Here is a 20894-nt window from a genome sequence, read left to right on the forward strand (position 1 = left end):
ATTATACATTTTCAAAGAATTCAATGTCAGGGTTGTCTCTAGTAAAGAAAAAGTCAGAGCTGTTTTTTAACAATTATATATTTATCACCTATCTATTAACAAGTTTTTGTTTATGTTTTAACTTGTCGTTTTAAGTCGTTAGTTATAGTCGATATTTTAACATTATTCAATATATTATTATAGGTAGGTAATCCTTATGATATGTAATAAATTAACTGAATAAAAAAAATATCTTAGATTTTTAAGACAATTCATTAATATCAAATTAATACAAATGTATCTCCTTTTTTTTCAATATTTCGAGCATTGATCATAGTAATCTCATTAAAAGTCAAACGGAATTAACGGTAAAAATATTGAACTATCAACTCGCGACGCAAGTTGGTAGTTGATACAAACGTGTCGACTGACGAGCCGTCTACGACGAGTCGTTTAACCGTCTACGGTGGACTATTATACGGCCACGTCGAAGAGTTAACCGTCGCGGACGCGTTGACGAGCGTTTCGACTCTTTTGTTTAGTCGTTGAATTCAACTAGTCCGTTGATGAACGATGGACTAGTCGAATCGTTGAGTGTACATAGACGGTTAATTTAACTAGTCCGTTGATTCAACGCCCATGCCTAACGCATACCCTATACAAAAGCAGTGAATAAATGTTATGTGCAATTTTGGATTCTCTAATCTCTAGGCGTAATTAGTTCAATCTTGTGATAGAGGGTTTTGTTTTACATCTAGCGTAATAAGAACTAAACGAAATGAGTTTCCTTGGTAAGCTCTTCGGAGGCAAGAAAGAGGAGAAGGGACCAACAACACACGAAGCTATACAGAAATTACGTGAGACGGAGGAGCTGTTAATAAAAAAACAGGAGTTTCTAGAGAAAAAAATCGAAGGAGAAATACAAACGGCTAGGAAAAATGGCACTAAAAATAAGAGAGGTTAGTATAATTTACGTCCTTTGAAATCAGGATCATGCTGACGTCTTTTTCCTTACGATAACTATGTATACTATGTCGTATATGCTTTGTTGACATCCGCATTGCTATGCTATAAAGGTGCTATAAGTAAAGACCAACCTACATATGGATTGAAATTATGTTCATTATCCTCTAATCTAAATCAGCTATGTTTTGTTGTAAAATATCTTGTCTTGTATTGTAGAAGTATAACAGTAATTATGAGTCATAATGAGAAAACAATTATGTTACTTATGTTAATAAAATAATGTGATGGTCATTAACCATTTACAAACTATCATTGTCTATAGCTTCAATAAATCTTTTACACTTATATAAAATTATGACCTTCATGAATAATTATGTCCAAATGGATCAAGTCATCAAGGATACAGTACAATAAATTAAATTTCTCAGTTTCTCAACAATAACAGTATTTTCAATTGATTAAAAATTTATTTTGGATTTATTAACAATGAAATGAGGTTCATCTAAATAAAGTAACTAATATAATACATATATTATTTCAAGACTGACACACTTGGCCTACATAATATTGGTAACTTGATTCATATAAATGTAACTAGCGGTCCACACAGGCTTCGACAGTGGTACATGCTTACATTTGCTCTACATAAGAACCATCATTGTTCTTCAAGGGATTATAAAAAAGAATCAACCAAATTTAATTGAAATCTAATATTATAAAAAAGAGTTTTATACCACACTAGCTTCCGCCCACGACTTTGTACGTGCATCCCCGTTTTCCCCGTTCCCGCAAGAATTTCGGGAAATCCTTTCTTAGCGGATGCCTACGTCTTAACATCTACCTGCATGCCAAATTTCAGCCCGATACGTCCAGTGGTTTGGGCTGTGCGTTGATAGATCACTATATCAGTCACCTTTGAGGTTTATATATATAGATTGACATATTGACAAAGCCGACTATGAGACTTATTTATATTACTTCAATGCAATATATTAAATCTTGTTTCCCAGCGGCGATCGCTGCGCTCAAACGTAAGAAGCGTTACGAAAAACAGCTCACCCAGATCGACGGGACGCTCACACAGATTGAAGCGCAGAGGGAGGCACTAGAGGGAGCCACCACTAACGCTCAAGTGCTCAACACTATGAAGGATGCCGCAAATGCTATGAAACTGGCTCATAAGGATATGTGAGTATATGTAGATTTATTAAGAAAGAAAGATCATTTATTTGACTCCACAATAATAACAAACACAATTGACACAGAATACAATACTTAGAAGCAACACAACATGAAACAAAACAATACAAGTACATATAATAAATGAAAGATTAAGTAAAAATAAGTAAGAGATTTTCAGTGGCCCCTTAGTGGATTATATTACATGTGATTCTTTCTTTTGTTGTCGTTATTGAGAGTGGAATACAAGCTTAACCAACCAGAGTCACTTGATTTCGATGCTTTAGAAAGTTTGTTGTTAAATCGAGTGACGTTATATGGAGTTTACAATGTATTAGGAATGGATTATATTTGACACATAATAAATATATGGAATATCGGTAGAATTCAAAATGTCGCTTAAGAATATAAGGGGTGTGTTAGTGTGGGTTTCATCTTCTAAACATTGTCATTTCATTCATTTTCATTCTTGAAAAAGGTGGAGGCAGAAAAGTATTGCTATAAACGAAGTTATAATAGCATTTGCCCTTTGCCCTGCTTCTATAAAATCTGGAATTCTTATCTACCAAAATTTCACAGTATTTTCTACACAAACTAAACATTACTTGTACTATAGAATTTCTACATAAATAGAACAGTCCTAATATACAGTCTTTCCAAAAATATTCACATACCCTTTAACCCTTTTTCCAGCGACGTGGACAAAGTACACGACATAATGGACGATATAGCGGAACAGCACGATATCTCACGTGAAATAACCGAAGCTATCAGTAACAATGTGGCCTTCCCCAATGATATTGATGAAGACGAGCTTGAGAAGGAATTGGAAGAGTTGGAACAGGTATGAGTTTGGTTTAAATGATATAAATTTTCAATGATCATCTTGCCTTGACGAATATTCGTGAATCATAATGTTTTTAAAATAATTTTCTAAACAAATGGTTTAATATCAGGTTCGATTTGAATATTTTGTTTGAAAATTGTATCAATTGATTTCACGTGTTAAGTACACTGTTTAAAATCTCATTGACAATTGCATAGGTTTATTTTTATTTTATTTATGTATTTATTAATACTTTATGGCTCTTAAAAGTTACAAATTGAGACTTAATCTAGGATACATTGTAACAAACGGCGGCCTTATCGCTAAATAGCGATTTCTTCCAGGTTTAAACAAAAAAATAGATGTAACAACTTTCTACAGAATAATATCAGTGTATCCTTACAGTGAGAGAATAGTTCTATAACATTTATTTGTAATTGCTTGTACACAAGCTTATAAGAAAGGATTCTTATCTGAATTTACTCACCTTTCATCATCATCAGTCCATATATTATGTTCCCACTTCTGTGACACAGGCGTCCATATTTTATGACAAAATTCATTTAAAATTGTTTTTAATAACCTGTCAAAATCCCGTTAATCCCCAGTTGTAATTACTGTATTTAACTAAGGGCCGATTTTTCAATGCTTGGATAAAACTTATCCGTCCAATAAAGTATTACACGATAATGTTAAAATGTCACGTAAACTGTCAAATACGGGCAATTAGAATACGTTTTTAAAATAGTAGTTTTATACATTATTTGACGAATAGGTTTTATCCAAGCATTGAAAAAACGGCCCTAAATTAAGCTCAAAGAACTACTCATTATACAAATAAACATAATTAATTAACAAATCTTTTTATTACAGGAGGAACTAGACAAAGAAATGATTGGAATCAATGTGCCAGCAGACAATCTACCAGATGTGCCCACCGCAGAACTGGCCACCGATAAGCCCAAACCTAGCAAATCTAAGGAGACTGGTTAGTTATTAACATACATACATACAAAAGCTATATAAGTATAGCAATGGTAGCTATCAAAAAGATTTTACGTTTCTTTTATATTTTTACACGCTTTATATTAGCTTCACCTGTATGTTTGTTTGTAACCGACTTCTTTGGGCGCGATTTTGACCCACTTTAAACGGCCAGATTTCGTTCAAACTTTGTAGATTTATTGAGGATCGATGACAATACACTAATTTGATAAAATTTTCTATTTTTTAGTTCGGTTTTCTATAAAAAGCGTGTTTTTTAGTTTTTTTTAACTATTATTATTTATTCTTTGCTGCTCCACTCCTCTTGGATACAGGGAGATTTTACATAATAATTATATCTTAATAAAAAGAAATATAATCAGTCGAATTGAGAACGTCATCCTTTTTTGAAGTCGGTTAAAAATAAAACTGACTGAATGATTTATCAAAATCATATAACAGTTTATCACAAAATGGCAGGTATTTTATAAAACAAGCTATTATTGAAGATAGCACTGTGAATTATTTCTGACATTTAGTAAGAGATAGAGTAGTTCGCATAGACCTTCTCTATGCGTTTTAACGGCAGAAAAGTAAGCTTAAATAAAACTAAGTGCGAACACACTCATACCGCCATCTTTCTAAATGTCGAATGTTTTGCCTAATCTCACTTTAGTAACATGTTTTTGAAGTGAAAACTTCTTTAGCGGCGTTGAGCACTTTTCTGTAATGGGTATAAAAATTAAAATCTTAAACTCGCGTCAGGACACGTGACCTGATCGAAAAAGCGTAAGACGGATACCATTCCAAAATATCAAACATGCTCAACGTTAATAATCAAGTTTTCACTTCTGCCGGCACTCCCGGAGTGCAACCCGTCTTTTTTTTAATAGTTTGTTTCTTTTACAGAGGACGACGAATTCGCGCTGCTACAATCCTGGGCTACATAAGAACTTCAATAATAATGTGCTTGTGATAAAATGCAATTCATTTAACTGGCATGCATACAGCTTAAATAATTTCTCACTATATAATATATGTTATAGGGGTTGTACATTGTTCATATAAGAATTTGTTTAGAAATAAAAATATTTTTTTAATGTTTCCGTTTTTATATTCACTATCGATTCAATATTAGATTTAAGGCTCATCTTATGAATAAATAATATATGTAATAATAATGTTTTTGTTTATTAATGGCGAATTTAATTGTGTGTATAATATGTTCAATTGTTGTATTTTATTGTTTATTTATCAGAATATAATGTATGATTAATTTTATTTTTAATTATCGTTTTCAATTCCCAACGCTTTTACTTAACCGACTATTAACTCATAATTAACATCATTATTGAATAATTATTATCTTTGATTAAATATGAGAAAATCTACATTGGTTATATAATTATTATGATATTCTATTGGTCAATTCGATTAGACAGCAATTTTGCTATAACGTGATCGGCTTATTTTAAACTAACGGGCCTTGAAATTTTTCTTTGTGACTTTTAGATAGGTCAAATTTTTAAAATGATAAATTTACAAAGGGGTTTTCACATTTTAAATTAGTAAAAAGGTGGAGAAAATAAGGCGATAGTATTCGTGCGATCTAACTAAAAGTAATATGCGTCAGCTGTTAATTCAGACGAATTAATATAACGTTCGTATTTAAACATGATGCAAGATTCAACGACCATAAAATTAACTGTTATTGAAAAACAAAGGTTTTTATATCTAAATCGTATTTATTTAAATTAATAATAGGTATTACACATAAAGGCATTGACGTTCTTATTCTTAGTTGGATCGCATTGTACTTTTGTTTCAAACTTTACAAGACTTTTTAAAAATATCCACTCACCAAAAAACCCTGCAATTTTCATCCAGTTTTGCCGCCTAAATTTAAAAACTGCAAAACGATTTATTTCTACAAAAAGTGATCAACGTAAAGGCATCACATAACAGTTAGTGAGATTTATTTTACTATTTATTTGATTTCACTAAAAACTTACATACTATTTCTTTACATGGGAATAGAAAGAGATGAAATTAAAAAAAAAAGATGTGAGCATAGATAAAATCAATTGTTTAATTTTTTTTAAATTCCGAATGTTGTTCAATTTTATCAATGGTTAATGTCCGTCAATTTTATACATTTGTGTTGATTTTAGATTAAGGCTATATTATGTTGAGCCGTTTGAATAATATGCCTTATAAATTCATAAATAAATATACAATATTATTTTAGACTAAGTATTTATGTGTTTTATTGATAGTGCCTGAATGGTCCACATAAAACCTTTAAAGAAGTTTTTTTTAGTATTTAACTATGCATTATAGGATTTTTTTATTTAATGACATAGAACATAATATGAGGCTACTGGCCAATCCTAGGACCGGAAAGATCGCTCTTATCGACACAGATAATAAACCGTACATTATTTTCCTAAAAGGAAAGACGCTTCCGATTTCCGGACGAAACTTGATCTAATTAACATGTTGAGTGTAACGAATATCTTGGTATTTAATTACTCATTAGTTGTTTAACTTCATTTGCTTAGTTACTGATTAAAATCATAAAAATATTATGAAGAAGAGCCAATTATTTTTATGAAATTATAAATAAGTTTAACAAATTTGAAATTTTGAATATATATTTCTATGAATTGACACTGGTTAGATTCAACAATATACCTATTTAATCTTGATAGGACAGTGTTCCATCTTCTTATTCAATTTGAAAATACTACACTAGGTACAACATTATCACCCTCTACTAAAACAAACTGATATTACTTACTGGCTTAACAAATTTTATACAGGACTCTTCATGAAAAAAGTTTAAAATTTAAAAGACAACATAAATAAGGCGGGAAAAGTTTTGCCGTACGAGTTAAGGGGGCACAGGTTTTTTTTTAGACTACTACCATGCAATGGACCAATATTTGAGTATAATTGGTCCATGCTAGGTATAAATGTAATGGAGTAAAATAATAAATATGCTGTATGCATCGTAGAACATAACGTATACTTACAGTTCCTGAATTTAATGAACCTGAATATCTAATAATTACCAAGGTGATTGCACTACACAAATAAAATTGAAGTTCGATTACTTCATATACATAATATCCTAGTGTTAAATCATTTAATCGTTATGCAATTATGCTAAATTACTTACCTTATTTTAACACATGCTAATATCGTCTCTATAGCTTTCAAGATAAGGTTGAAACATTTAGCAATGTTTTGGTTACGGTTTGAGTAAAATTTTAACGAGTATGAATGATTAGGATGCGAAAAACGACGCTAGCCTTGCAGGCTGAATTTCGATGGAAACTTTCCCTTGAAGTCTTATTCTGGTTTCTTATAATACTAATTGAATAAATTTGAAAGTTTTTAAAATGTTTGAACGTTTGTTTATTCATGCAAAACGATGAATTGATTTGGATGAAAATAAAATACATATTCTGGATTAACATAATAGACAATTTTATTACAATTGTTTGTCTATGAGTGGTTTCCCGCTTCTATTTAAAAATTTAAAGTTTTGAATGAGCTCATGTACCTAAGTTCCTACTTACATGGTTGTTTTTTTTTGTTGTTTTACTACTGACGCTACCTAATGAAAATTATTTTAATATAAATATACATACGATCGAACGAATAAATGTTCGTGACATAAATTTTTTTTTTTTTTTTATGCTATTGGATAGCAAACGAGCAGGCGCGTCGCCTGGTGTTAAGCGATACACGCCGCCCATAAGCATCCACTTCACTGGGAAGTGGATGTGTTGCTGTCCACAAGGAAGGAGTTAGGTAGAAGGGGCGAGGATGGGAGGGAATGAGGACAGGGAAGGAGAGGATGGGTAGGGGATGGGAAGGGATGTGGGCCTCCGGACCCCTCACTCACCGTACGGAACGCGACAGTAAACTGTCACTATGGCGCCGATATTCTGTGAGGGTGTGGTACCTTCCCCGGTGCGAGCGTGGCCCAATTCGTGCCGAAGCATGCTCGACTCCCACTCCACAGAATAAATTAATAAAATTGTAAGAATACATCTTATACAGGGTGTCCCACTATTGTATACGTAGTATATTATTATTAGTCTGTGCTATTGGTATACTAAGCGCGAAGGAACTTGTAGTTTTGCATACACTGATCACGTAAAAAATACTTAAAAAAAAAATTACATCCAAAATTTTTTGCTAAATTTTTCCTGAAAATCCATGTTTTCTTCTCTAGCTTCGCGTAGCCGGCATATACCGCTTCTCTAATATGAGCATTTTATCTATGAAAACATAATCTTAAACGAAAGCTCACGTGCTGGTGGCAAAGTTGGGCGGCTCGCTTGTTATGGGTGTACACATAGAGTTTTAAGAATTCATCTATTTGAAAAAAAAAATGCGTCTGGAATTTTTTAATTATTTTTTACGTACTCAGCGTATGCAAAACTATAACCTCCTTTGAGCTTAGTATACCAACAGTGGGACACCCTGTATATAAAAATGAATCGCAAAATGTGTTGGTAAGCGCATAACTCGAGAACGGCTGAGCCGATTTCGATAATTCTTTTTTTATTATATTCCTTGAAGTACGAGGATGGTTTTTATGTAGAGAAAACGTAAATATGTACCACGGGCGAAGCCGGGGCGAACCGCTAGTTTATTATAAAAATAGTTCTATAGTTATTTCAATAACTAAATAACTATTGACTAACACCAGAATTATTGTTACCCGAGGCTGTCCACGGTTACCCGCAGCACAGCGACATAGAAACGATATCGCATTCGCATTGCAATAAATCATCAGAATAATGCAGTTTTATAATAATTTACAATAGAACCCTAGCTTATATGAAGGGAGTATTATTTGCGCGGGCCAGTGTACTTTGTAGTTCATTGGATATCACTCGCCATGAAGGCTTTTATTTTTGTAAGTACATGTTATTATAATTATTAACATATTTTAATAAAAATAATTCGGGATACTTAGAGTTAGTCCTTTTTAAAAAAATAAGTGTAAGTCTATAGCTATTTTATTAGATTCTCCTTAAATTCTCATTCAGAATTTATTGTTTCTGATTTTAAAATGCAGAATAGATAGGTACCTAGGTATTGGTATCAGAAATATTTTTAGAAGAAAGTTATCTTCGTTACTCGGCAAGAACTGCTGAACCGATTTTAATGATCTTTGGTTCGTCAGATTCGTCTTCGCGAGCATAAAAATTGAATATTTTGAAAAACCAAAATATACTAATGACATTTATTTATCTGTGATTATGATAGTTACCTACAGAATGAATATAAGTATAAAAATGTGCAACTTTTAAAAAAGCCCTCTAAAAATAAAGCGTTGTTATTCTAAAAATAATGCGTGTGCATTTCTCAATTTTTTCTATTAAATGTAAGTACCCATGTATTAATTTAAAAATGTTTCCAACATTATGGCGGCAATGTTCAAATTCCTAAATTAGTATCTTAAGTTGCCATATAATTTTTTTCAAAATTTATTTTCATTTAAATCATTTTTTACAGATAACCCTATTGCTACTACACCTAGCAACATGCCACCTGCAATTCGATAAAGTGGCGGAAAAAGTTCAATCCGGGCTGAAACATCTGAAAGAAAAAGCTGTGTCAAAACTGCACAAATTGACAGCTGACCTGCATAAACAGCATAAACATGTTCCGGTTCCATACGCAAAGCATTATGTTAAAGAACATTATACAAGGAAGACTCCATTCGTGATTGATCCTTACCAAATTGAAAGATTGAAACATTATTTCGAGCCCCCACATAAGCCTGTGACGTATCATATCCCACACTATCCATAGATAATTAACTGTTAAGGCCTTTTTAAACAGATTAATTTTTGGATGAAACTTGCGATTTCTATAAATTAAAATAAAACAACATTCGTGAGTAGTTCATTAAAACTTAATGGGATAAACGATATTATAATACGGATGTCCGTATTTTTAGAAATTGCAAGTTTCCTTACCAATTGGAAGTTGATTAATGTTTATAATAATTAACGATACTTAATTTCTAGGTATATTAGATGGGGCAGTGATAAGAAATAAGTAACAACGTAATTAAATAGATTTTACTTAGTTCATTGTAGTAACGCTAAGTATATTGAATTCAAATTTTGTATTATTATTGTACGATATGTACAATGAGAGGATTAATTTTAATTTGACTTATGACTGGAATAAAATATCGATTCTTTGATAGTGAAATAACTACCAGTAACCAGGGCTCAACAAGGTTCTGTAATGTTATGGTAGTATAATGGTTATGGTGTAGTATTGTGTGTTTGAAATCTCTTGATTGGTAAGAAAATAAGTACAAAGCTCAAAGTGATCATCCAATAAAAGTCTTGTTAATGAAACTGATTTTAATTTAATACCCTCTATTATTCCAAAAAAATATCCTAAGGACAGATATTTAATCCATCAGTCCCCGGAATCACAGACACAATAGAAAATCTATTGAACGCGGCCGGATCTGGCCGTTCGGGGCTCAATGGGTTAATAAATGAAAAGTCGAAAATTACTCATTAATATTTTATTTTAGAATAATAATAACATATAAACATTTATTTATCACACAATCATAACAAATTCTTAAACTATTGTATATTCAAATCACTCAGCAATTTATCGAATACGTCATCATTCGAGTCTTTCGAACCGAATTCGTTCATTCCATTTTGAAAATCGCCGAAATCGTCCTTCGTGTCCGCCAAACCTAGTTCTGTCAAAAGTGACAGGCTGTCAGCTGTCATGCTGTCATTTTTCGAGCTGTCAGTGTCATTTTTGACATCTGTCAAACCGGGGAGAAGTTGTTCTGTCAGATCGCTGTCAATGTCTTTCGTTTGTCGCCTGTTTGTTGGTTTCGTTGTGTCCTCGTCAGATAGATCGTGGTATTCTTTTAGTTCTTTGCCGAATTCAATTTCTTCTTCGTCATCTTGACTGTCCTGTATGGAAATAGCTTTGATTACTTATAATTAATTTGATTTTAAATTATTTATTCATAAGTAACATCTTTATATTTTAGTCTATCTGTATTTTATTTCTATTTTATTATTTTTACCTGAATAATCTGCGCCGTGGATTTGTACTGAAAAGCATTCTGAGATAAATCCACTTCAACTGGGAACAATGAGGCGTTGTCTTGCAAATGTTCTACTGTTTCACTGAAAGTAGCAAAAATTCGTATTAATTTATGTTTAGTCATTTTGATCAATACTCCATCCACAAAACTTCCACTAGATTATTATTTTATTAACACACGTTTAATAGCTTCACTTGTATGTTTGTATGTAATCAACTTCTTTTGACTCGATTTTGACCCACTATAAACGGACAGATTTAAGGTGACAATATAATAATTTCATGAGCTTTAGTGTTTTCTTTTTTTGACGTGACAACATCTTATAATTCGGTAGAGCCGGCTGCACGCACGAAAAAACATGACTCATGCGGCGTTACCTCGCTCTGAGGCGTTCCATGTAAGGCTTGAAGTGCAAGCGAGATCGCGGAACGAGCGACAAAGAAGCACAATCGGACGTTGTCACGTTCAACTATCGTCAGTAAACCGACTTTACAGACAACCAATTTTTTTTTAATATGTATCTCATTACAATAGTTTCAGCTTTATTTTTTATCTTTTTAAACTACATAAATTAGTTAAACTCACTTATGATAAACAGCCAGACCCTGTATGAACCTTTTCAACTGATACGCTACGTCTTGCGTCTTTTTATTGTCAAGGAGTTCCAATTTAACCAGAACATCTGATCGGAGTCTGGCAAACCTCGTTCTGGCGTCTTGACGGCAACGAAGGATTAGTCTGGCATGAAAAAGTGTTAAAAATTATTGTAAAATTCTTTTATTTTTAATACTTGATTCTTAGAACAGTAAAAAATATTGAAAAATAGGATTGAACACAATAAGCAAATTCTTATAAAATACATACTCCTGGAGCGTGTTTTCAATGTAGATACAAAAAATCCTATAATTTCTACAAAATCTTAGCTATGCCTATATAAATACGCGAGATACCAACAAAAACTTACAAAAAAAAGCAAAAAAGTCACAAAAAATCCCGCAAAAATCTCACCTATATTCATAATTCCCAGTTTCCACTCTATACAAAGGCTCCTGTAATGCATTATATCCATATTCTTCGTCGTCCATTTCTTTAACTTTCAAACAGTAGGATAAATACTCGAATTTTGTGTCTGCGTACTTGCGTATAGTAAGTTTGGTATCTGGTATCGCTTTGTGTAGATATGTTCCCATGTCCGCTAATATCTGAAATAATATTTATAGAAAAATGACAAATTATTATATTGCATAGAAAATAAGGACCGAACACATTTGATAACAATTAACAAAAAAATTAAAGTGATTTCGTAAGTTTTTGCAGTGTTCTAGGGTGGAAATAAAATCTACGTGTAACGAATAACATCTCAGTCTCCCCGTGACCACGCTCGCTGTAAAGTGTTCGAAACGTCGGGAAAATAATATAATGAATAAATCGCGTTTAAAATCCGTTAAAAAGTCTTTAATTTCTACGTGTAAGTTAATAATTTCATATGCCTCAAAGATAAGTGATCATTCTCATTCTAGTAAAAAAAATGTTATATTTCAAAAACATTTTCAATTAAATTTGAATTTTCAAAATTTGCATACTATATGTACAGTTAATTTAACTATAAATAATCTTTATTATGAATGTTAGTTTTATAAATTGCTCTCGTAGCACAAATTGCAATTTGTTCTAAAAAATAACAATAGTATCTACATAATAACATTAATTTTTAACATCAAAAACTTACAGGTTTCAAAGTCTTCAACATTTTAATGCCATCTCTTTCCAATAGTCTATGGTATTGACCGAATTTAGTGAACGCCTCAGACGCTCTCGCTTGCGGCTCCCTCACTCCGATGGACGCAAATATATCGCCAAGGGATTTGAATGTTTGGAGCAAATCGAAATAGGATTTTAGCATTCTGAAATTTATTTTATTTGAAAGTTGTGAGTGTAAATGTAGCTACATGTGAGTGAAAATAATTTGATATTAACGTTGAGGGTGGAAAAATTCTAATTGAATTAGAATTAACGACACTATTTTAATCGGTGAAAGAAAAATTCGTTACCTCAATAATGAAAATAGAAATAGGTTGATGAATGATGCATGATTATCTATGCTTACAAAAGTAAGTGAAATTGTTGACAAATTAACGATTAAGTACCAAAAAATTAAGAATATTAAAAACAGTTTTATTAATAGGAAAGGTAGATATAATGTAGAAGTACTGTAAGTTAAAAAGTAATAAATTAGAATCAAGGTAGGACAGTACCAAACTAAATATATTGCTGAAATAACAATTTTCGAACACACTTTTCCTAACGGACAAAAATATACGAACGAAAGAATGAATGATAGACCCAACGGCCAACGAGTGACCATAAAGCATAGAGCGAAAGAATAAACCAACGCGGCAACGATACAATTTTTAAATCATGAAAACAAAAAATATAAACCATACCTTTTAGCCAATTCCACAAGTCGTTTATACGTAGTTTCCGTATCTCTCATTTCATTTAGTTTCGCTACTAAAGTATCATTGCAAAGTATAGCTCTGGATAATCCTAAGGCATCTGCCGTACCGGACGACATGTTTTCTACTAAGCGATGTTTCATTTTCTTCATTATAATGTCTAGAGATTTGCCTTGTTTAGGGTCTGCGTGTAGTTTGTTGTAGTTTATTGTTACTTGGTCCTGTAAAATATACCATCCCCGTACTTCAAGGAATATTACAAAAAAAAATTAACGAAATTATAATAATGCTTCAATTTGCAGGTTCCTTTTATCCGACGGATCACGGAACTACGCAATATAAAATAGGAAATTAAAATAGCAAAAGTGAAAGGCATTTTGAGAAATAATATTTAAAATAAAAGTATATTGAAGAATATCCACAACGTGAAATTTTGAAAAAAGGTTGTGATACAAAAACTGAAGTCGCATTTCGTGAAATGGCCAATCATATCATGAAATGAGCAAATTTACGATATGGCCACGACAACTATACGATATGATTATGACTATGACCGTATATTATTATTAGTCTGTGCTATGACTATGTATGGTTATGAGTTATGACTATATATATACTATGATTATGACTAACACTGATATTAATTACCTTAGCAGCCTGTATCATCTTAGCAACCTCAACTTTAGTCTTTCCCTTCACAGTCTGACCATTTACCCCTACAAGTTCGTCCCCACTTTGTAAGGTGCCATCTTTGGAAGCCGGCGTATTGTCGAATATCTGAAATTATAAAATTTCTTTGAGATTTGTGTAAATTTAAATTATTTTTTTAGCAAATTACTGCGTTAAGAAATACACCATAGTTACATATCTAAATAATGTATGATTGTGATTTGTGAGCTTTCGTTTTTATGAATTTTTTTTTCAAATGTGAATCAATTGTAAAAAATAATACTGTACTATTACTGCATTTTTAACATTATATATTCTTATTTTATTACATATAAATATAGATACGCCCATGATTATTTTTGTCGACCCGATTTGAAATTACGCCCCATGATAAATTTTTTTATTTTTTCAAAAATGTTACATTTATTGATAAACTAAAAATTAAAAACATATTATTATAATTTACCTGTACAATATAAAGACAGGGGCACAATGGAGCGCCGCCTCCTATACTAATTCCTATGAGATTTTTTTCATCTTTAGTCAATACCACGCTACCTGATGTGACTGTCATTCCCCTGGAATGTAAATTGTTTTATTTTTAACCCAGTTATTTACTTTTAATGCAAATCGTGCGTGAATAGAGCATCATTACATAATATAAATATGTATATATTGATCGATATAACTTTGCGAAGAATATGTGATATTTTTCCAGTGAAAATAAAGGATCCTGGAATAAATTCTAATTAGAAAGATATTACCATTTACCTAGTTACAGATATTATAGTTATGTAAGTACATAGTAAGAAGTTTTTATAAGAGGTTTACATTCAACATTTTAGTCCCACAGAAATAGGGAACCGATATTATTCTGTATCGATTACTGACTCGGGATCCGCAGGATTTGCAGTAGTCAGTAGATATATCTATGCGTGATCGCGCATAATAACATATAACTATACGGATATAACTCGATTAAATAAAAATTCTTGGGAAATATAATTTTACGAGGATTTCCAGTTTCCATTTCCAATAACCTCAATAGTACTAGCATACTTCAATTATGTATTTTAGCTTAATTTTAAAGCATAAATCGATGATACATGAAAGGGTAAATAAAACACAGCAGTTGGATATGATTTAATACTAGTAATGATATTTACAAGAAATACCTAATTAATGTTCCTTACAATTATAAAACTACAAATATAGCCTCTAGCAATAAGTTACAAGACAATCTTATGAATAGACAATTTTTACATTATTTAGCTCAACCTAGTTATAATGTTGTCGAATTAATTAATTAAATATAATAACAATTTTTCATTCTTAAGTCTTAGTAAACTAGCCTATGAAATAATTGAGCTAAATACTAGAAAATATTATAAGGTTTTCTTTGGTACTAGCAGGGATGTCCTAGATTTCAACTTACATAAGATTCTGGTACTGTAACATGTATCTTTCTTTTCTTAAATCGTTGTAAACACATTCTGTATTTTCCGTATCTTCTATTCTGTAAAAAGCTCTATTAATTAGTACCTACTTTATTTATTGTTATCCAAGTTAAAACTACGTTAACAAGTTTAAAACTACGTGTAAACTACGTTTTTACATAGGTATTTATTTTGTACGTTGACTACAGATTACTAGTAGATAATTATATTATTAATTGTCTGTGGTTAAAATGAGCCGACTTCAAATTTCAAAACAGAAGATAATAACCGCAAAAAACAGGCGTAAGAAATATTTTGTTTGCAATTATTTTGCACATAATTTGTACGTATTTGTATTTATACGAATTAAATATGTATATGAAACTAAAACACATGCTTTGGCTAGAATTAGCCCGCGGCTTCGTTCGTAACCGCGGATCTATCTTCGTGCTACATTTCATCTCGATCTGTTCAGCTGTTTTGACGTGATTGAGCAACAAACATTTTTCACTCCATTTGAAATTAGTTATTAGGAGGAAAAATTCATTTGCACTACAAGGGCCAGTTTCACGACTTTCTGATAAAATTCACTAATAGCGTAATATATATTATCTAACACTTCTTTATATAATTATTATTTATTATCATAATATCTGTTAATTTAACTGACAGATAAGCTAATCAGAACATATCCAGAACTTGAGACTAACTAATAATAAACTAATAATTTAATTAGCCAAATCATTAAGCGAATAATAAAAATAAATACTTACATTTCGAGACGTATTGGAATATCTGGTATGTTAACATCTTCAATAACCACAGAAGCACTGAATATAACAAATATAAAAAATAAAAATAAACAATAAATTGTAAGAAAAAAAAAAAAAAACAGATTGTTACCTTTCATCGATGGGAATTAAAAGATTGGTCGTTTTCGGTAAATCCGTTTTAGGTTTGCTATTGAATAAATGAACAAATAAAAAATAAATAAAATATAACATGAAATTCTATTTCCCGTAGGATTGTTGGCCTATCTATGAACAGCTGTTCTGTGTTTATGCAGAAAAAAACAATAAAGATAATTACATTTTATCTTCAAACATACTGTGTCCAATAGTCAACATTTTCGACGAATAATTTTGATCGTAAAAAGGATGGATTTGCACACTCTGGGACATAAGCCTGGTCACAAAAATGAACTAAATAAACAGCCAACTCAAATAAAACATATTCTGCAACACAAAAGGGAAGTACACTGATAAACATTGATAAAACACATTTAAATAAGTGTGTTGTTTAAATACGCACATTTTGTCCTCTTCGAAAAAAAAATCGTCGTCATATTCTTGCATCATTTTTTAAACTTCTTGTCTGTACAAATATATTATTTTATGAGAAAAACGAAGTACAAAATACGGATTGTTGCTTGACAGTTTCATCGATTTTATTTATTTACGTGGGACTATGTCGGTAAAACAGTTGCGCATGGCAACTAGCAGTGCAATGAGGAACCAATCAAAAATGGAATAGCAGGACGAGCAGGACCAATGCCAAAATTTCGCGCGCTTTTTGTATGATAACTGAAATACTTTTTTAATGTTTTTTTTTTAATTGAGTTTAGTGTCACAGATTATGAGTAGGTACTGACAATATTATGAAACATAATTATTTTATTATTACAATCATTCGTAAAAGAGATATCTGTGATAGATATACAATATACATACGTACAGGAATGTAGTAATTATTTTGGTAATTTCATTTAAATGGCTAGTTTCACTGGTTACGCACATTTAATTTCTCTGTACAAGCTGTGTAACTGTGTTGAAAGTGCAACTATATAATTTGCAAATCCTGTTATTATGTCTAATACGTGTTTAGAATTAACAATGTTAAAAATGTTAAGCGAATTGAGAGAAACGCATATGCGCTTATTACACTACACTGAATTTAGTCGACTTTATTCAGTCGTCAGTGAATTTGATAAAAAAAGGCTTAAAAAGGAGAGTGTGATCAGAAGCTTCTTATTTCTAAAGGTCCTTCTGAATTTAGCGAATTCTGAAGTTAGTTCAATGAAGTAATAAGTGCTCTACAAACAAGGCGAACAAATAGATTTTTTAGCAGCTCTTTAATATAAGTGTTAGGATAATTAATTTTATGACTCTACTGTTTAAAATTGTATGTATGCAAACTAAATGTATTATTTAATACAAAATCTCGAAATAATATCGCAGTCAGGAGGTATGAAGGTTCTTCTATCAGTAAAATGCTAATTTTAATATTTTTCGCAGTTGCAAAAACTGCACTCTGACCTCTATTTAGCTCTCTGTATAAATTAAAATATTAACCTTATGTCACGGTTACATGGTTTTCACTTTTCGTACTAAGAGGTATGTTATTTAAAATTATATCCTTACTAATATAAAATCTTTATAAAATATTATTAATTATTAATGTGAAAGAGGGTATGTTATTTTTATTTGGCTTTCTTTCACGATTTTATGCCGTTGGCTACTTTTTACCGTGGCATCTCATAACTTTGGGAATTCTTGTTTTGACGTCGACGACTGTCTGTCCGTCCGTCTGCATATGTGTTTCCTCTGTGGCACCGTAAAATAATCGCAATATTTTATTTTAAAATTATTTATAGTTTCTTAGCTATATGTTTCTATAATATCGCTTCAGCAGTGTTAGAGTATCAAAATAATACAAAAAAAAAAAGACTTAAATAGGTTCATTCATTATTGCCAAAGACCGTAATACACCAATAAATCATTGACCAAAATTTAAAGCCATAAAAATTATCTTACGGCAACTGCTACAGTCATTGTCATACCACGAAGTTAACATTCATACCAAGACAATTATGTCACAACGAACCAAATGACGGACTATATTATTTTGGCGGTCGTGTGTTGCAAGTATAAGTAATTCGACATTTTAATCCGGTTAAGTAAGTCCGTTTGCAAACAGTTGTATATCGGGTGGTGGAGTGTATTGACGTTGAAAAAATGAGAGCTGTTACTATAGTGAGTGTATAGTGATTATTTTTTGGTTGTTGGTTGTTTTTGTATGATAGTGCTGAAGTATTTGCAAGCAATAAGTGTATTAATTAGTGGAATTTGCAGTGTTTCTTTTTTTAAGATTGTAGAGTTGATTAAAATGCAGAGTTAAATACAATTCAATTCATACAGATCAGTTAAAATATATATATCTAACTCTACTTTTAAAAATTTACATCTCTATATTTTTTAATTATTTTTAAAAAGATTATTTCCATCCGTTTGAGAACGACAATTTTTAATGCCTATAAATGCACTTTCTTTTTTATATTAATAATTTATGCTAAATAAAAGCCAACGAAAAATTCAAGTGTTTATGATAACAATTTATTGAATTGGATATCACACGAAACTGTTTCGGTACCAGTTACCACACAGTATGAAGTATGTATCTGATATATAACATTATATTTTATTATTTTAGTACACTACAAATTTACCTTCAAGTGACATGGTACAGTTACAGTTTATAACTACGAATTAGTAATTACTATGCCATAAATAGATGTAGACAATAGACATTTAGTGAGGTGCTAAGTAATACGTCGATTATTTCTGATTGTGGACATATTATCAATTTGCAGTACATTGTTTAACATTAATTTGGAATTAAGCTTTTACTTCACGTAATTTATTAATCATTGTATTCAATAACTTAATTATTATTTAATTAATTAAGTATGAATATTAATAATTATATCTAATGAAATAATTAATAGCTTATTAATTAGGCACTTGAAATGGAAATGCGGTATATTTTTTTTCTACATAGTGACAAGAAATAAATCATAATATGTCAACGATAATAATTAATGATCTATTTATTCTAGTCACATTCATAGTCACTTCTTGCCATGAAGAGAAAAAAAAATCAGTCTAACGTTTCCCGCCAAAATTTGACAACTATAAATTGACATCTACTCTCCCACAGGTGGCGCTCCTGTGTGTCCTGTTTTACCGACATTCCCTAGCTGCCGGGCCCATAGGAACCTTCATACAAACTAACGCAATCGGATTCCCTGTATTACATGAACATCAAACATGGATATTTGACCCAGACGTCGGGTTGAGGAGAAGGAGGGAATTTATCGAATTAAATGGAGATAAAGGAGAGAAGTTAATTGAAAGACTCGGGTTGGGTATAGATGGATATTCTGAAGAACGGCTTAGACAACAGAGGTTGCGGGATCAAGGACATTTGGGAGGATTGAATGCGTTAAGGCCATAGAGTTTTTTTATTGTTACAGAGGATGTGGTTGTCTTGTGTTCTGATGGTTCTGATGCATATTAATTAAATATGATGTTTTATAGAGCATTTTCGAGAAAAAATAATATAATTTAAGTCAGTGATTATAATAAAAAATTTGGAAAAAATGCATGGCCAAACAAAAATACGTAAGATCTAACTCAATTATAATATATGTATGTGTAATACTCGTAGATATTTTCGTCAGAGTCTGTTGGTCACGCTCTGACGCATCGCACCACAACACGACACTAATCAAACCTAAATTGTTACATTAAAAGATTTTATATTTAAAATACGTAAGTTTGTAAAATCTGGTGAAAAAATAAATATAAATGGTTTATACCAAAGAGAAAGGAAAGCATCACTATCACTCTTGATACAATCAATATTTTTTTATTACAAAACTAATTATCTACATTCTGTTACCTACCTACTAAATTACCGAATAGTTTTTTTTTGTGCCTATTTATTTCGACAGCACGAACGGATACTCCTATGTTTACAAGGACCTTATTTTCCGTTATTAGAACTACTAAGAAATAAAACATGAATCACATAAATGGGTATTTTACAATTATAATTCTTCGGAGCAGTAGAAAGGTGCTTGAAACCGACCTTGCAATGTAACCTAATATGGTATCTATGATTGTTAGCTGTTAATGATTTAAATTATTATAAAAATACTAGTTTTGCTCCGCGTCTTTGCGTAGATTCATGAAACTAAAACATTTTATTACATAAAACTTCGTTTAGAAACGAATTGTCTTAAAATATAAAAATTAGTAATTAGGACCGGTTCGAAAAGTCAGTCTTAATCTTAAAATATGTGATAGACGGCCAAGTTCGAGTTAAACTGTTTTTTATGGGGTCTATAAAGTAAGACTTGGAAAAGTTTAAAATAAAATGTAATATTAAATACCTACTGTCTTTTATTTCATACACGAATCACTTCGATACACAGT

At 31.3% G+C, this 20894-nt stretch overlaps 4 protein-coding genes across 8 annotated transcripts; 3 read left to right on the plus strand and 1 right to left on the minus strand.

The window, feature by feature from the left end:
- Nucleotides 1-606: 606 nt before the first annotated feature.
- shrb (charged multivesicular body protein shrub) lies at nucleotides 607-5222 on the plus strand. The gene is made up of 5 exons (XM_089709210.1): nucleotides 607-938; nucleotides 1956-2133; nucleotides 2818-2968; nucleotides 3824-3938; nucleotides 4844-5222. The coding sequence occupies exons 1-5, from the start codon at nucleotides 758-760 to the stop codon at nucleotides 4882-4884; spliced, it is 666 nt and encodes a 221-aa protein (XP_089565336.1). The 5' UTR covers nucleotides 607-757; the 3' UTR covers nucleotides 4885-5222.
- A 3435-nt stretch (nucleotides 5223-8657) lies between these two features.
- Nucleotides 8658-10312, plus strand: LOC149478509 (uncharacterized). The gene is made up of 2 exons (XM_089709382.1): nucleotides 8658-8870; nucleotides 9473-10312. The coding sequence occupies exons 1-2, from the start codon at nucleotides 8853-8855 to the stop codon at nucleotides 9770-9772; spliced, it is 318 nt and encodes a 105-aa protein (XP_089565508.1). The 5' UTR covers nucleotides 8658-8852; the 3' UTR covers nucleotides 9773-10312.
- A 190-nt stretch (nucleotides 10313-10502) lies between these two features.
- On the minus strand, nucleotides 10503-17430 carry PICK1 (protein interacting with PRKCA 1). Of its 5 annotated transcripts, XM_089709323.1 has the most exons (11): nucleotides 17353-17369; nucleotides 16930-16992; nucleotides 16708-16803; nucleotides 14649-14760; nucleotides 14162-14290; nucleotides 13502-13734; nucleotides 12787-12961; nucleotides 12066-12259; nucleotides 11643-11795; nucleotides 11037-11139; nucleotides 10503-10920 (listed from the first exon to the last, which is right to left on the minus strand). In XM_089709323.1, the coding sequence occupies exons 2-11, from the start codon at nucleotides 16974-16976 to the stop codon at nucleotides 10573-10575; spliced, it is 1590 nt and encodes a 529-aa protein (XP_089565449.1). In that variant the 5' UTR covers nucleotides 16977-16992; nucleotides 17353-17369; the 3' UTR covers nucleotides 10503-10572. The 5 variants fall into 5 exon arrangements, with proteins under 5 accessions (XP_089565449.1, XP_089565451.1, XP_089565450.1 ...); XM_089709325.1 differs by lacking the exon at nucleotides 16930-16992 and having other exon boundaries at nucleotides 17353-17371; XM_089709324.1 differs by lacking the exon at nucleotides 17353-17369 and having other exon boundaries at nucleotides 16708-16853; nucleotides 16930-17284.
- A 1076-nt stretch (nucleotides 17431-18506) lies between these two features.
- On the plus strand, nucleotides 18507-20453 carry LOC149478511 (uncharacterized). Its single transcript, XM_089709256.1, has 2 exons — nucleotides 18507-18650; nucleotides 19615-20453. Exons 1-2 carry the CDS (start codon nucleotides 18633-18635, stop codon nucleotides 19909-19911), a joined length of 315 nt encoding a protein of 104 aa, XP_089565382.1. The 5' UTR covers nucleotides 18507-18632; the 3' UTR covers nucleotides 19912-20453.
- Nucleotides 20454-20894: the final 441 nt, after the last annotated feature.

The sequence above is a fragment of the Colias philodice genome, chromosome 22 (assembly GCF_061535455.1).
Source record: "Colias philodice isolate Cphi_HAF_F1 chromosome 22, ilColPhil1 Martin Lab GWU primary, whole genome shotgun sequence".
In the NCBI taxonomy this organism is placed as follows: Eukaryota; Metazoa; Arthropoda; class Insecta; order Lepidoptera; family Pieridae; genus Colias; species Colias philodice.